The sequence below is a fragment of the Phyllopteryx taeniolatus genome, chromosome 3 (genome assembly GCF_024500385.1).
Source record: "Phyllopteryx taeniolatus isolate TA_2022b chromosome 3, UOR_Ptae_1.2, whole genome shotgun sequence".
Classification (NCBI taxonomy): domain Eukaryota; kingdom Metazoa; phylum Chordata; class Actinopteri; order Syngnathiformes; family Syngnathidae; genus Phyllopteryx; species Phyllopteryx taeniolatus.
This window is the reverse complement of record NC_084504.1, coordinates 30,400,407-30,415,257: the sequence shown is the minus strand read 5'-3', so window position 1 is coordinate 30,415,257 and position 14,851 is coordinate 30,400,407. Positions and strand designations below refer to the sequence as shown.

The 14,851-nt window shown below is 40.9% G+C and overlaps 1 protein-coding gene across 2 annotated transcripts; it reads left to right on the top strand.

The window, feature by feature from the left end:
- The first annotated feature begins 472 nt into the window (after nucleotides 1–472).
- dbnlb (drebrin-like b) lies at nucleotides 473–12,216 on the top strand. 2 transcript variants are annotated; one of them, XM_061768541.1, is made up of 15 exons: nucleotides 473–636; nucleotides 3,037–3,092; nucleotides 3,322–3,434; nucleotides 3,517–3,591; nucleotides 3,856–4,005; nucleotides 6,620–6,697; nucleotides 6,864–7,015; nucleotides 7,092–7,146; nucleotides 7,302–7,373; nucleotides 8,558–8,681; nucleotides 8,909–9,019; nucleotides 9,482–9,556; nucleotides 9,707–9,765; nucleotides 9,864–9,948; nucleotides 11,224–12,216. In XM_061768541.1, the coding sequence occupies exons 1-15, from the start codon at nucleotides 554–556 to the stop codon at nucleotides 11,358–11,360; spliced, it is 1,425 nt and encodes a 474-aa protein (XP_061624525.1). In that variant the 5' UTR covers nucleotides 473–553; the 3' UTR covers nucleotides 11,361–12,216. The 2 variants fall into 2 exon arrangements, with proteins under 2 accessions (XP_061624525.1, XP_061624526.1); XM_061768542.1 differs by lacking the exon at nucleotides 8,909–9,019.
- The last annotated feature ends 2,635 nt before the right edge of the window (nucleotides 12,217–14,851 follow it).

Genomic DNA, 14,851 nt, shown 5'->3' with positions numbered 1-14,851 from the left:
CTCGCAAAACATTTATGTAGTGATCTGCAAATATTATTACATTTATTAATCAGCATCTGTGGTGAGTATAATGTATTTTAATACATTTTCATTGTGAGCTGCTCCAGATGATTTACGTGGCACATTTGTGTGCACTTACATTGTGTGTTGTATAGTATTGATGGTTTCTATAATTGTGACGTGCACACAAATGATAGCGCTTGAATCTAACACGATAGGAGATCTAAGGGTGTGTTTGATTTGTCACTCGCGGGAGTTTTTTTTTTCTTTCTTTCCAATAAATTTAACATTTACACTAATTTGAAATCAATGTCATGAATGATCACTAGGGCAGAGCTACACTGACTGGTTGCCGCATTTAAAACCCTGTAAACCCACAGAAGGCAGACAAGCGCCGCTCCTTCGCGCTGTCCCCTTCAGAAGAGTTAACTTCCTGCTCGAAGAGTTAGCTTCCTGCTCAGCTGAGCTAAAAGGCGGCGTCACCGCTGCCACTCCCCCAGGCAGGAAGGGCGCATCCCGGATAGCTAGCTGGCTAGCTCAAGTCAATACAACCATGGCAGTAAACCTCAGCAAAAATGGCCCCGCGTTAACAGCGGCGTACCAAGAAGTCGTCAATGAAAAATCCGATACCAACTGGTAAGGAGCAGCAAAAAGAGCGCGCGAAAACTTTGAGACGAAATGAGGAGACGTTGAATGCGGGTTTTGATGTTGGCTAGCACGGAAGCGTGTAAGTGGTGAAGTAACGTCAAGTTGTCGGCAGTGTTCAACGAATTGTTTGGACTCTTAAAGCTCAGCGTATGTAACGTTACATTGGCAACCACCGTGTGTATGTTTGTCTTCATCTGTGCAGTCAGTCTTTTGCCCATTTGTTTCGCAGTTAGCAATAAACGTTAATTTTAGATGTAATGTATTAATTGAAGCACTTGTACAATCAGTCACTTTATAGTATTTAAACGCGGTAGCAATTGTTTCGTCTTTGCATACAGCTTTGTTTGTTTGTTTGTTTGTTTGTTTTTGAACAAGGATGTAGCAATGCGCCCACTTCCTGTTTTAAGCAAGGATGTGGAACTTTCCCTTTGTTGTCGATCATCGTCTTACAGTTAGTTGTCTCACCGCCATTCTAGTTGTCACATCGATCCCAGTTTAAAATATTCACTCCAACGGGCTACTAGGGATTTTTTTTTTATTTACTTTTTTGTGTGTGTGTGTGTGCTATATGTGACCATAAAGGTTTAACATTGACTTTCCTTCTGATGGAAGCAGCTCGGTGATTGCTCTGTCAGTGCTGGTCCTTGGCTGGACTTCCAAGTGATAAATAGCATTAATAATCTTAATATGGAGAGCCAAACGTGAACGTATGTGCATTTTAGAGCTACTGCTGCTATCAGCTGTCCTATGGTCTAGTGTCACTTAATTGGTCTGAAAATGATTTAATGACACCAAATGTAGTTTTGTTCATCTTCTATGCTGGTGACACAGAGTGACAGGAAGAACAATTCAATGCTGTTCCACTGTCACCACAATTGTTGCAATTATTGTGACATTTTTGTTTGGTGGTATGTGATGAGATTTTTCAATTAAAATAAATCTTGACTCAATAAAAGTTGCGAAACACGGCTATGGAGAATAATCTCAGACGTAAGGGGCTATACTGTTTCGGGGACAGTTGACGGCGGGGTAGATAGCGAGGGTCTAGAGAAATAGAAAACATTCATTTGCCTCAAAGATTAAACAGTTCATGTTCCACTTGGTTAGATTCTCGTCTTGTTAGCAATTTGTGGTGAGCAGCTAGGTCAGAGGCACATTTTGCTTTCCCACAGTACGCTTCCATTTTTTTGAATTTTTTTTTTTTATGGTCTCTGTCATATTTCTTCTCTTTGCTGTCACTGGAAGTGACAGTTCTGTAGTGGCATCACACAAAAAGAAATAGGAAAACACTTGAGTTCAAAAGATTTGCCGTTTGACAGTTCTACTTTTGAATGACTTCACCCGCATATTTTTTTCCAAGACTCACAGTTTTGAGGTTGGGGGTTTGAATCCGGGCTCAGGCCTTCCTGTGTGTAGTTTGCATGTTCTCCCTGTGCTTGCGGGTGATTTCTCCAGGTACCACGGCATCTTCCCACCTTCCAAAAACTTCTAAATTTTGAAACTCAAGTTCTATGACTTTTAGAACTTTCAAGGTTCAAAATCTAACAATTGGGATTCCATTATTGCAGCATTTTATCATTTGGGAGACATTTATAGCTGTTTTCATTTTCAATCTTTCTTTGTTCACAAACTGGAAACCATACCTGGATAACGAAATGCAATAAATGCATTTCTGTAAAAATGTCTCATCTCATCGCAACACTCACCTTTGAAAGGATGCTTTGTCCTTTGTGTTGACCTTTTACTTGCTTTCATAGAAGTATTTGGTTTTCTGGAGTGCCTGCCCATTCATGAAGTGTGAAAATACACAACCAAGACACACGTTTGTGAGCTGCCTATGTCAGAAAATGTATCTTGAAATAAGCCATTTTGCTTTTGGCGATACTAGCATTTGACAATGTGTCCCACATGTAGGATCCAGTTGACAAGTGAAGTTCATCGGCTGATGAAGTGTCACTCACCACCATGAGTGAAAATACCAATGATGCGTTATTCATTTTGGGGCTCAAAACTTACAGGGCTTGTCCTCTAATAGGTCTTCACGGTCGCGCAAAACTATATGACATTGGCATACCCCAAAATAGAGGGGGCAAGGTGAGCTGTGTCAAGATAAACCACCCCCGCCATCCAAAACGGCAGTTCTTAACGTAGCTAAGAGCAGGTGATCTGTGCTGTGATTTATTTATTTTTTATATCATTGTTGGGGTATTTTGACTGAATGTCACGTACATTTTAAGACACCTGGAATCTCTTGATTATGGGGAAAAATAAATACGACTACTTTGGATCGTTCACTTGCAGGAAAAAAAAAAATCAAACTTTGAAGTAATACAACCATTAAAAGAGAGCAACATTGTAATAATGTGTTTTACTGGCTCTCCTCCTCAGGGCCTTGTTCACCTATGAGGGAAACAGTAATGACGTCCGCCTGGCAGAAAAGGGAGGTGAGTAATTGGTTAGACCGTTATCAAGCTTTTGTCATCTCAACACAACATCATCAAATGCGTGTTGGAATGTCTCTGTCAGCACGCAACCACAGTACTGGAAGATCAGCACAAAGCAACCGCTTGCCTCTGCTGTCTCAACCCATCATTTGCAAAGCGGAAAAAATTTCCCACTTATACAAGCAACCACAGCAGCCATTTGACTATTGCCACAATGTTTGTCTATCAGATGGAGGATTGGAGGAGCTGGTGGAGGAGCTAAACAGTGGAAAAGTGATGTATGCTTTCTGTCGGGTCCAGGACCCAAACTCCGGTCTTCCTAAATATGTCCTCATCAATTGGGTCAGTACTGCATTCCACCACTGTGTGTTTGTCCTCTCCTGCCAGTAAACTTGTCATTCAGAATCAATTGTTTGTCTCTCAGACGGGGGAAGGAGTGAATGATGCCAGGAAAGGACTTTGTGCAAATCATGTGAGCTCCATGGCAAACTTTCTTAAGGTAACACTGCACTCATTTAAATATACATTTGACTTTTCTTCTACCATCTGTTTGTGTTTAAAACATGCTGAATTGCACATTGTTAATCTTTGGAGGATGACATGAAGAGCAGGCCATTCATCAAAGCTGCTTGCATCTGTGGAAAAAGGCTGCGTTGGAGTAGTTTCAGTGTCATACGTCGTAGATCATGGAAGCAAGCGCCTGGATGGACACCAAGTTAACACCAGCTTTTGTAAATAGAATTTTAATTTTAATGTGTTTCAGGGGGCGCACGTGACAGTAAATGCCAGAGCAGATGAGGATGTCGAACCTGAGGTGATCATGGAGAAGGTGGCCAAGGCCTCAGGAGCCAACTACAGCTTCCACAAAGAAGCTTCCAGCCGCTTCCAAGACAGTGTCCCTCAGGGTCCCGTGGTATGCCTTCTTTGCTGCTCACCTCTTCCGTAATGTTTTGTTTTCATCCATCCATTTTCTTTTACCGCTTATCCTCACGAGGGTCGCGGGCTGCTGGAGCCTATCCCAGCTATCTTCGGGCGGAAGGCGGTGTACAGCCTGAACCGGTCGCCAGCCAATCGGAGGGCAAAAAAAAAAAGAAAAAAAAAAGACTTTTTAAAGACACACACAGATGGCGAGGTGAAGATCAAACACCACCTGCCAACTTTGCAGTCCACATTTTATGATTGATAGTTTTGTAAATTTTCACCAGAGGCAACATACCGTAATTTCTCATGTATAATGCGCATTTCCCCCCCCCAAAAAATTGTCAAAAGTCAATAGTGCGCATTATACATGGGTATAGGGTAAACTTAAAAAAAAACTTTCCCATTTTATAAATGTATGCCGCCATCTAGAGGTTATGAAAAAGCTGTACACTTTCATTCCAATGTCAGCGCCACCTAGAGGTTATGAGAGAGGTGTACACTTTCATTCTCATATGCCGCCACCTAGAGGTTATGAAAAAGGTGTAGCCTACACTTTCATTCCAATATGACAGGGCTACGTATGACTGCACATACTGTTATACAGTTGCGCTCATAAGTTTACATACCCAGGCAGAATTAGTGAAATATTTTTTTTTTTTTTAAATGACTGAACAACCATCATTCATTTCTTTATGATTATGTTTTGTTTAATGCTAATGCTTTTCTGAAATGCTTGACAGTTTAATTTGAATCCCATTAAAAGAAAATTAAATGTATTTCGCCTAGCCCTTCATGTTTTCTTTAAAGAATTGTACCCATCTTACTAATTATGCCGTGGTAATCAAACATGTGAGCACAACTGTATGTTTTATCATTTACTTAATAAAAGTAGGGCTGTGAATTTCAAAATAAGAGGAAGTAAATAAAGTATTACATGTTCAAATAAAGTGCTTAACTTAAAAATAATTCTTTGAAAAAATACTTCGCTTTGATCATATGGGTAGAAGTAAAATCATGCATTGTAAAAATGCATTATACATAGGTAGAAGGGTTTTCCAGAATTTTGAAGTCAACTTTGGGGGTGCGCATTATACACAAGAAATTACGATAGCTGCTTGGTGGTACTTTTAAGTCATTTACAATTGCAAATCCTTATGCTTTCAAAATGTTTCACAATTCATCCATTTTCTTTACCGCTTCCCCTCACTAGGGTCGCGGGCTGCTGGAGCCTATCCCAGCTATCTTTGAGGGGGAGGTGGGGTACACCCTGAACCGGTCGCCAACCAATCGCAGGGCACATCGAAACAAACAACCATTCGCACTCACATTCACACCTACGGGCCATTTAGAGTCTTCAATCAACCTACCACGCATGTTTTTGGGATGTGGGAGGAAACCGGAGTGCCCGGAGAAAACCCACCCAGGAACGGGGAGAACATGCAAACTCCACACAGGCGGGGGCCGGGATTTGAACCCCGCGGCAATGTTTTGTTTTATTTGTAGAAAATGAAGTAGGTAGTAGTTGGGGAGGGCGCAAAGTTTATGCTGTGTAGTTGCTACTGAAATTTAAAAGTACTGGTTGTTGTGGATCGATACCACCTAAAAAGTGATTCCGTGAGGTACACGTTTGAATCCTCACAACTTTCGGGTGTCCGTAGTGGATGTGTTCACCTGCTGTACTTACCGTCACGTCTCTGCTTTAAATATGTTGACATGCTTGTGCATATTTCTTTAAAACAGAAATAATCAGGACTTTTATTACAGGTGGCTATTGCATTTGGATGTGAAAACATTAGGTTCTGTCTTTTAGGTCTGCCTTTTCACTACAGGCCTTTTCACACTGCACTTAGCATAGCGCAGTGCGGCGTCGAAGAACCCATTAATTGTGAATGTGCTGCCGCGGTGAATAGAAAACCGTTCAATTTGGACGGCAGCGCGCTGTGACGAAAGACAAGGCATCCGATAGGAGAGCGGTGATTTCAGAGTGACGAGAGCAAGAGAATTTGGCAGGGTTGTAAATGGTAAATGGACTGCACTTATATAGCGCTTTATCTACACCATCAGTGCCCAAAGTGCTTTACAAAGCCTCATATTCACCCACTCACACACACATTCATACACCAATGGCGACTGCTGCCATGCCCACTGGGAGCAAATTAGGGTTCAGTGTCTTGCCCAAGGACACTTCAACATGCGGACAGTCGTAGCTGGGATTTGAACCAGTCACCCTTTGGTCACTGGACAACCCTCTCTACCTACTGAGCCAGAGCCACTTGTACTGTAAACAACATGGTGAAGTAATAATAATAATAAATTCGTTGTCCCAGTGTCCCGAGCTTTGGGACACATGACGTGACGTATCGTGACATGGTAACGAGACACAGTAATGGATGTAGATCTCCACCGCATTGACTATACAAGGTTTGACTTGAAAGTGGTATTTTAGCATTTTTAACAATAGAAGGTTTAGTGTGTCTATTCACATTTGTATACTGCATTCTCATGTGAGCGTTACTTTAAAACCTTGTGTTCAGCTGAATACTATGTTGTTCAGGGTGCATTACAATCTGTTTTGTTCCAATTATGTTTTGTTGTCCTTGCAACAGGGCTCTGTGTACCAGAAGACCAACGCTATGTCAGAAATCAGGAGGACCAACAAGGACACATTCTGGGCACAGGCAGAGGTACTGTTGCTCCTCCGGTTTTCACCTCTGACACAAACACAGATTTAATCCTGTTTTACAATGGATCTTTTCTGATTTAGTTTACTTTGTGCTGCCAATTTGACAAACATTCTCTTTGCCACAACACCATTAGATCTGTGCTCTGTCTTTTGATTTTGTGCCCCAGAAAGAGGAGGAGAGACGTCGCGTGGAGGAGCGGCGCAAAGCGGATGAAGAGCGCCAGCATCTGGAGAAAGAGCGGAAGGACAGGGAAGTCAAGGAGGCAGCGCTGAGGGACAAACGGGACAAGGAGAGGGCTGTTCAAATTGAGCAACAGAAGTAGGTGGCAACAACTGAGCGAGCGTATTTGACAGTCAGTAATGATGTTTGTCTGATTTGGTCATTGCTTTGACAGGAAGTACCAGCAGCAGCAGGAGGCTGAGAGCAGAGAGCACGAGAAACAACGCTGGGTCAGTGTCAGTCTGCTTAGATGTTTGAGTTGAGGGGAAAAAAGGAGCTTAGCCAGAATGTGAATTTCAAGTCGTGTATGACTAGCACGCAGATTTTCATGAAACATTCAGGATTGTAACTGATGAGAGCAAACATTTAATGTGACCACCATCAGGAGCAGCAGGGGGAGATCCAGGAAGCCCAGAAGCAAGCAGTCCGACGAGGGGAATCTGTGGAAAAGGCCAATGTGAGTCTCCCTCCTTTAATGTTGTCACCTCTGGACTGTTTTCAACTCATCCTCAGCCCTTCTCAAAATCCTATTTGACTTCTTTCTTCCTTCTTATACAACAAGAATATGTACAGTGGCACCTCCTAAGGTTGAACACAGTTGGAATGTTGATCAGACTTCCAATTGGTTCAGATTTTGAACACATTTTCTCCCATAAGAAATGATAGATTAATAGAAATAATAAATTTTGTATACAAAAGATTTTATTTCTTTTTTTTTTTTGAAAGCTAACTTTAGGCATCATAAAACCCTTTTTTAACTTCACAGGTCATGTTTGATTTAAGATTGTCATTCAAATGTAAAAAAATACATTAACTGCTGTTAATAGTAAGGGCAGATGCTATCCAGATGATTCGTAGATGTGGACTAGTCATACAAAAAAAATAAAATTAATAGACATGGATTGTTCATAGCATCTGTTGTTTATATATGTGCCCTGCGAGAAGCTGGCGAACAGTCCAAGGTGTACCCTGCCTCTCATCAGCATTTCTCTGATAGCAAATGAATAGGTAGCTGCACGGATGGTTATCATCACAGTTTTCCTCTTTCATGCGTCCTCGCTGGTACCCTTGAAAACACGCATGCGAAGTTAATTCACTCACAGAAGCAAGGTCTCACGGGACGGGCTACATTATGTTTGTCACGTCGATTGTGTTCATCATGAGTTACCTGATGCGTTTTGGCACCTCAGGTCCTGACATTTTATACAACTTTATAATTATACAGGGTGTCCACAAAGTATTTTTACAAACAAAGATCAGTAGGAGTCGCCATAAGTAGATGCTAATAACACTTTTTATTTCCAACCAATAGCTTTAGTTCAATGAGAAACGAGACTAATAAATGTGTGATGTATGAAGTGTATTCTATTGTTGCGAGGAAGCACACTATTGTATTGGCATTTGCTCGTTCAACAACAATACTGCAGTACAGATAACCAATAGTTTGCGTGCCATCTGATGGCCACCAATTTGTAAAGAGACACGGGAAACCTGTATTTTTCTCAAATTTGTGTTGAGTTGGCTTCTGTATGGTACTGTGGTTGACCACAGTTGACCGGTCCAACCTTAGCAGTTCCATTTGACATTTTCACTGTGTGTTTTTCTTCCCACTGAATGGCTAATCAGCTGGTGTCTTTGTAGGAGGCGGCTTCCCTGATTTCACAGAGAGCTGTGAATCCCAGAGACATGTTCAAGCAGAGAGAGAGGGGAATAACTCCCAGTGATTCAAGTGTGCCCTCTGCTGCCCCTGTCAGCCCCCAGCCAGGTAGTACACCCCCCACATCGCTTGTAACGTCAGCCGCTCCTGCATTTCCACTCTTGGGTAGCGGTGGCTACGAGCTATATTTTCCCAAAATCCGCTCTCTAGTAGAGCTCTACCTGTCCATGATCACACTTAAAAATGTTTGTCTGTCCCCATCATATGTGTCCTCCTTTCCTTTCGCGCTTCCTCCATCTGTGCATGCTCTGGATTCCATGTGCGACCCTACTCAGGGCGCCTGCAAAGCCCCTTTCTCTCTCAGTACGAAAGCGAGCGAGCCGACTCGCCTCAGCGCCAAGCTTCTCCGGTGCCGGCAGGCTCCGCCTCCACTGTCCACGCAGCAGGTGTGAGCTTACACACACACAACACAACATACCAGGTGACGGTCAGTCTAAGCCAGTGTTTCCCAACCCGTTATGGTGGCGCCAAGGCACGTTTTACATCAGAAAACAAAATCACACAGCACACTGCCCAACAAATTTGCTTACTTGGTGTGAAATCTGACCAATTTACTTGTTGTCTGAAACTATGTCCTTGGCATAGATAGTTGAAGAAAGCGTAACATTATTTGTAGTAATTAAATAATATTTGGGGGACCAATTCAAGCAGCACGGCGCATTGGTTTGGGAATAACTGCTCTACAGCTTTTCTTTTTTGCCATTTCATCGCTTAGTCATTTCACCATTGTACTTTCATCCATCTTCCCGTGTTGACATTTTTATCAGCCCTCATGTCTAGTGGTGGTTTTCTTCCTGTGTGGGCTTGTGTGTACATGCATGTCTGTGCTTGTGTTTTTGGGTGATAAGAGCCAGATGTGGAGGATGGACAGTCCAGGTGTGAGTATGACGCGCAGGAGGAAGCCCCTGAGGAGCATTTGAGAGGTGGGGCATCGGCTATCGTCTTAACCCTTTCACGCATCAAGTGGCCCACTCATTAGCTTCATATAAACAGGATTTGCCATCAGCCGCAATCTGCTACCACCTGCTGGTAGATAAACACATGACAAGAGGTATTTTTCTTTCTTTCAACAGAGGAAGTGCCAGCTGCCAGCCCCTGTGTCCAGGAGCATTTATATGAAGACCCCCCCCAGGTATTTGTTCGATTCTCCTGAAACCTGATTTTTTATTTTTTATTATTTTTTTAAATAAAAAGTCTTTTTAGGACACACACAACCAAATCTTCTTGCAGGTTGAGGAGAACAACTCTGAGGTGACTGCAGAGGAAACATCAGAAAGAGGAATCTGTGCGCGGGCCTTATATGATTACCAGGCTGGTAATTATATCTTCATTATGTTATCGTATTGTCTTAAATGGGATAAAAGTGTTATCATGTCTGCCTCAAGATTCTGAGGTTCTGGATTCAAATCTCTACTCCTGTTTTCCTTGTAGAGTTTGCATGTTCTCCCCGTGCTCACAGGGGTTTTGCCCGGATAATTTGACTCCCCCGACCTCCACATTCCCAAAAATATGAATATATAATAGATTAAAACTGAAAACTATAAAGTATCCATAGTTGTGAATATGTGTCTAAATGGGTTTGATGTGACTCCGCCATATTTGCTAGTGTCATGAAAAAGGACTGGCCCCCTTCTCAAATTCTTACATTTTTACAGGGTGTACAATGTTTAAGATCGTCAAACAAATGTCAATAACAGACAAATATAACCCAAGTAAACATAAAATGCTCTTTTAAAAATGGTGATTTTTATGTATTAAGGGGGGGGGGAAACTATTCAAAGCTGCCTGGCCCTGTGTGGAAAGAGTAATGCCCTCCTTGTTAAATCATAAATTAACTGTGGCTACTTACATGACATGACTGAAATAGAACCTGTTTGACAAAATGAAGTCGGCCAAAAGATCTCCAAAAGCTGCAACAAAATACCACGATCCACAGAAATTCAAGAACAGCCAAGAAATAAAGTAATTGACATCAATCTGGAAAAGATGACAAAGCCATTTCTAAATCTTAAGGACTCTAGCGTACCACAGTCAGAGCCATTATCCATAAATGGAGAAAACAGGGAACCTTCCCAGGAGTGGCACTCCTACAAAATTACTCCAAGAGCACAGTGACGACTCATCCGGGAGGTTACAAAGGAACCCACGACAATATCGACAGAACTGGTTCCCTTACATGTCAGAAGATCGTCAAAAATGTTGATAATTGGTCTTCAAAGTAAAAGATGTTTGCAAATGTTGTATTTTGATGAAAAACGGATCATCAGTCTTCTTTAGTATTGTAGTAATTATCATTATTAATATTTACTGTTGAGAGGCTGACATTCCGAGGATTTGGACAATTTTAAATTGAACTCATTCACTTTCCAATTAACATGGATATTTGACTTCTAAAGTCGTCAGTGGCAGTGATTAATGTCTCGAAGCGATTAATCAAAAATCATTATTGATTAATCTTGTAATCGATTAGTTGTCGATTAATAGTTGCTCCTCTAGCAGCTGGGTTAGGCTCCAGTTTACCTGTGACCCTAATGAGAAAAAGCGGTATAGGAAATTGGATTTCACGCTAAATGACTCTTTTATTCCCTAGCCGACGACACCGAGATCTCCTTCGACCCTGACGAGATCATCACCGGGATCGAGATGATCGATGAGGGATGGTGGCGAGGCTACGACCCCAATGGCCATTTCGGAATGTTCCCAGCCAACTACGTGGAGCTGGTGTAGGCCTGCGCCTTCCGCAGTAACACGGAACCTCCCACGAACAGTCCTCCGCTGATCACGCTGCTCCACATCACGGACCGATGAATGGACGCTCAACTCAAAGGCCTGGACATTTCAAATTGATCATGTCAAACCAGCTCCGTGAACATGTTGATGTTGTACGCAGGTACGCCACCTCCACCACTTTACCTGTAAATGTGATGAGCCTTAGTTTAAATCTTGACATTTTCTGAGCGTACGCAGCACTTGAGTCCACATTCCTTTCAAAGTGACTTCATTATCTGGTGTCATTTCATTATTACTTGCTGAGACAGCAAAGCTAGTGGTACGAGATGAATTTGAATCCCATCTCTTGTTTATTGCCGTTGTTTTCCGTAAGACCAAATGGCCCTTTTCACGTGACGGACCATAAATCATGTATGAATTTCAAAGTGTTTTAGACCGAGTTTGAAGTGAATATTTTTAACACACAACACAGTCGCGCTCCCCTTTGGGTGGTCGACTTTGTGACGTGAGAGTGAATACCAAATGAATTTCCCTGCAGTGTGTCATGTCTTCTTGGTCCCTTCATTTCAACTTTTTCAAGATGCGCTAAAGAGAAGTAAACATTCAAAACAGCATGTTTGCAATGATTGCTTTGGAACATATGTGATGTGAGAGTGGATGTAATGAGTATAAAGCTTTCTGTGACATTTTAGAGAAACAACTTGTGTTTGATCTTGAAACATCTTTCTGCTTTTCAAAGTATGATTCCCCTAACAGTTGACTAAATGAAACATGAAATTTGGAACATACGTATGTGTCGTTATATGCCAGAGTCTATTGCAATCCATCTTTTGTAATAAAACTAATAAATCTGCTTTGTGGTGATGATCTGTAGAATTTCTACCAAAAAAAACAAAAATAAATCAAAGGATTTTCAGAGGTTGAACAGGAACCCTGATGTAAAGACAACATATCTTCAGTTTCCTGGAATGAAATGCCGTGTGGGGAATTCACCCACATAATGCATAAGTTTCATTTCATTTAAAAAAACACTTTTCACTTCTACATGCTTACTTTAATGGAGGGGTGGGCTAACATTTGTGCTCAATTATTTTTTGCGAGCAAACAAATGGGCTGCGTCATTTGTAGATCAGGTAAAAAGATGCGTATGTAAAATCCTTCATTACAGACAGTCTGGATTTTTGAGTTTCTTTTACGGCACAAAGTTTTTGAACTAACATCAGTTTTTGTCGTTATTATAAAACAATGTATCCCATAATGCGTCTAGACAATTAGTCAACAATGATGCTCACTAGTAAATCAAATGTATCCCATGAGGCGTTGCACTGATGCAGTTTAATTCGTTCCTGGCTTCCAATAAACAAACAAACAATTTTGTAACACTGTATGTTTTCAATAAGAAAAAAAACAGCATACTGTAATATTTTATAATAAAATGGTAATGAAAATTAAATAGAATGTAACGAATGAAACATTTTTTATTTCCATTCAATGGACATTCTGGTGTGTGCGCCTTGGCCACGTGGGGGCAGTACAATGCAGCCATTAGGGCACACACACACACACACACACAGAAGAGTTCCACCACTGACTCAGTAAGCGGCATTAATAGTCATGTTTCGCAAAGCATACAAAATAGATGCTTGTGAGTTATTATATTGTCTGTCTGCATGTATTGCTCCACCGATTGGATTCAAATAGTTATTGCTTAAAGGGTTACAGTATAACACCGTGACACCTTTGCTATTCATTCGCCCGTCTATGGCGTTTCACAATTTTTGTTAGCATTAAGCTATACACACTTTATTCAGGCAAAGCTATGTTTTTTTTTTGAAATACATAACATAACATTCTCTTAGTTTTATGTTTAGTTTAACAGGAAATTTCAAGTTGGAATGGCAATAAACAGCTTGACTTCACTGCCACTGAAGCAAAAACAAATTGGCCGAACACTGCTTCATATCTAAAAAAAAAAACTCCTAAGTCAGATCACTCTTATCTAATATGCAGTATATTGCAAAGGAGTAAATGTGTTTGGCCTGTGATGTATGTAGCTACTTCTTTGCATGGAATTCTGGCAATATATTCAGTTGCAACATTTATATCATTTTGTCCTGCCCATCGGACTTCCACCTTAAAAATACTGAATGATCTTTATTCATTATGTCAAAGATGATTTATCTCTTACTCCTCAACAACATCCTTCATGGTGGAAAAAGTTACTGTAGGGTTCAGGCCTTTCATGTTTTAATAATACTTTGTCCCCAGGAAGGTGATTCATTTCAGACAATCATCATGTTTTAATAAATGATTGTCTTTTGTTTTTCCGTATTTTTTTTTGCGACCAAAAGCAAATATATTTAACAATGACCCAAAATACTGCAGACTACAATGATAATAAATCTACAGCACTGTAAAACATCCCAAAAATTTTTTGTGTGTGTGTGTGACATTTCACTAAAACGGTCGTTTTGTAATGTCATTTGAAATTTCTATCTGCAGTTGAGGGCATCCCCCTTCTGTCACAGATCAAACAAACGTGGACACTCCGCACTTCAGCTTTACGTGTGTGTGCGTGTAGTGTAAATAAATAAACTAAACACTGTAAAATCATGATGGCAAAAAACTGTCAATAGAAAAACACTGAAACAGTGTTAAATTTATGGTAATATTTTCTAAAATGGCTTAACCATTCACACATGCACATTTTGCAGTCCAAATATGTTAAGAGAATCATATTTCTCTGTCGAATTTACAGATAACTGTTCTAAAACAAATATCCAGTGGCCATAAAAAGTCCTGTGAAGCCACGCAGTTCCCAGAATGCATTGCGCCATGCAATCTTGGATTATTGCAGTAATAAGGATGCTAATTCCCGTTGTTCATGTAACCAATAGTTCGTTGAATGTGTGCCTAATTTAACACATTCATGGCAACCCACCTGCCGGATTTTTCAAGTAAAAACTACAGAAGTTTTGTACTGTGTGTGTGTGTGTGTGTGTGAGTGTCTGTGCGTGCATGCGCGCGTGCTTTTTTTTGTTGTTGGTGATGAGGAAAAAACTCTGGAGCTGAATATGAGGCTGAGCAGAGATGAGACTGACCCTATTCTTTCAAAAGGATGACAAGTGTGTGACAATTACCTCGCCATGCCTTACAGCTGCACGTTCTCTACTTTTGATATATGTCATTGAAAATTGCTATGGCCCAATCTCTTATTTTTAGTATCAGGACAAAGGTCAGTAACGTTTTTAAAGAAGGGGTCCTTTCATCTTCGTTAAAAGTAAGTTGAATATGAGGTTGTATAGATTTGGAGCAGTTTGATGTTACCAAATTACATATAAAAATCAAATAGTCAAAAATGCATACACTTTATTATGACAGAATAAAAATGCCTTGCATCCTGTACTTACCTCACTATTCATTTCCAAACGTATTCTTACCGGAGAGAAATGTTTTATTCAAGTTTTGGGAAACATGATATTTTGCAC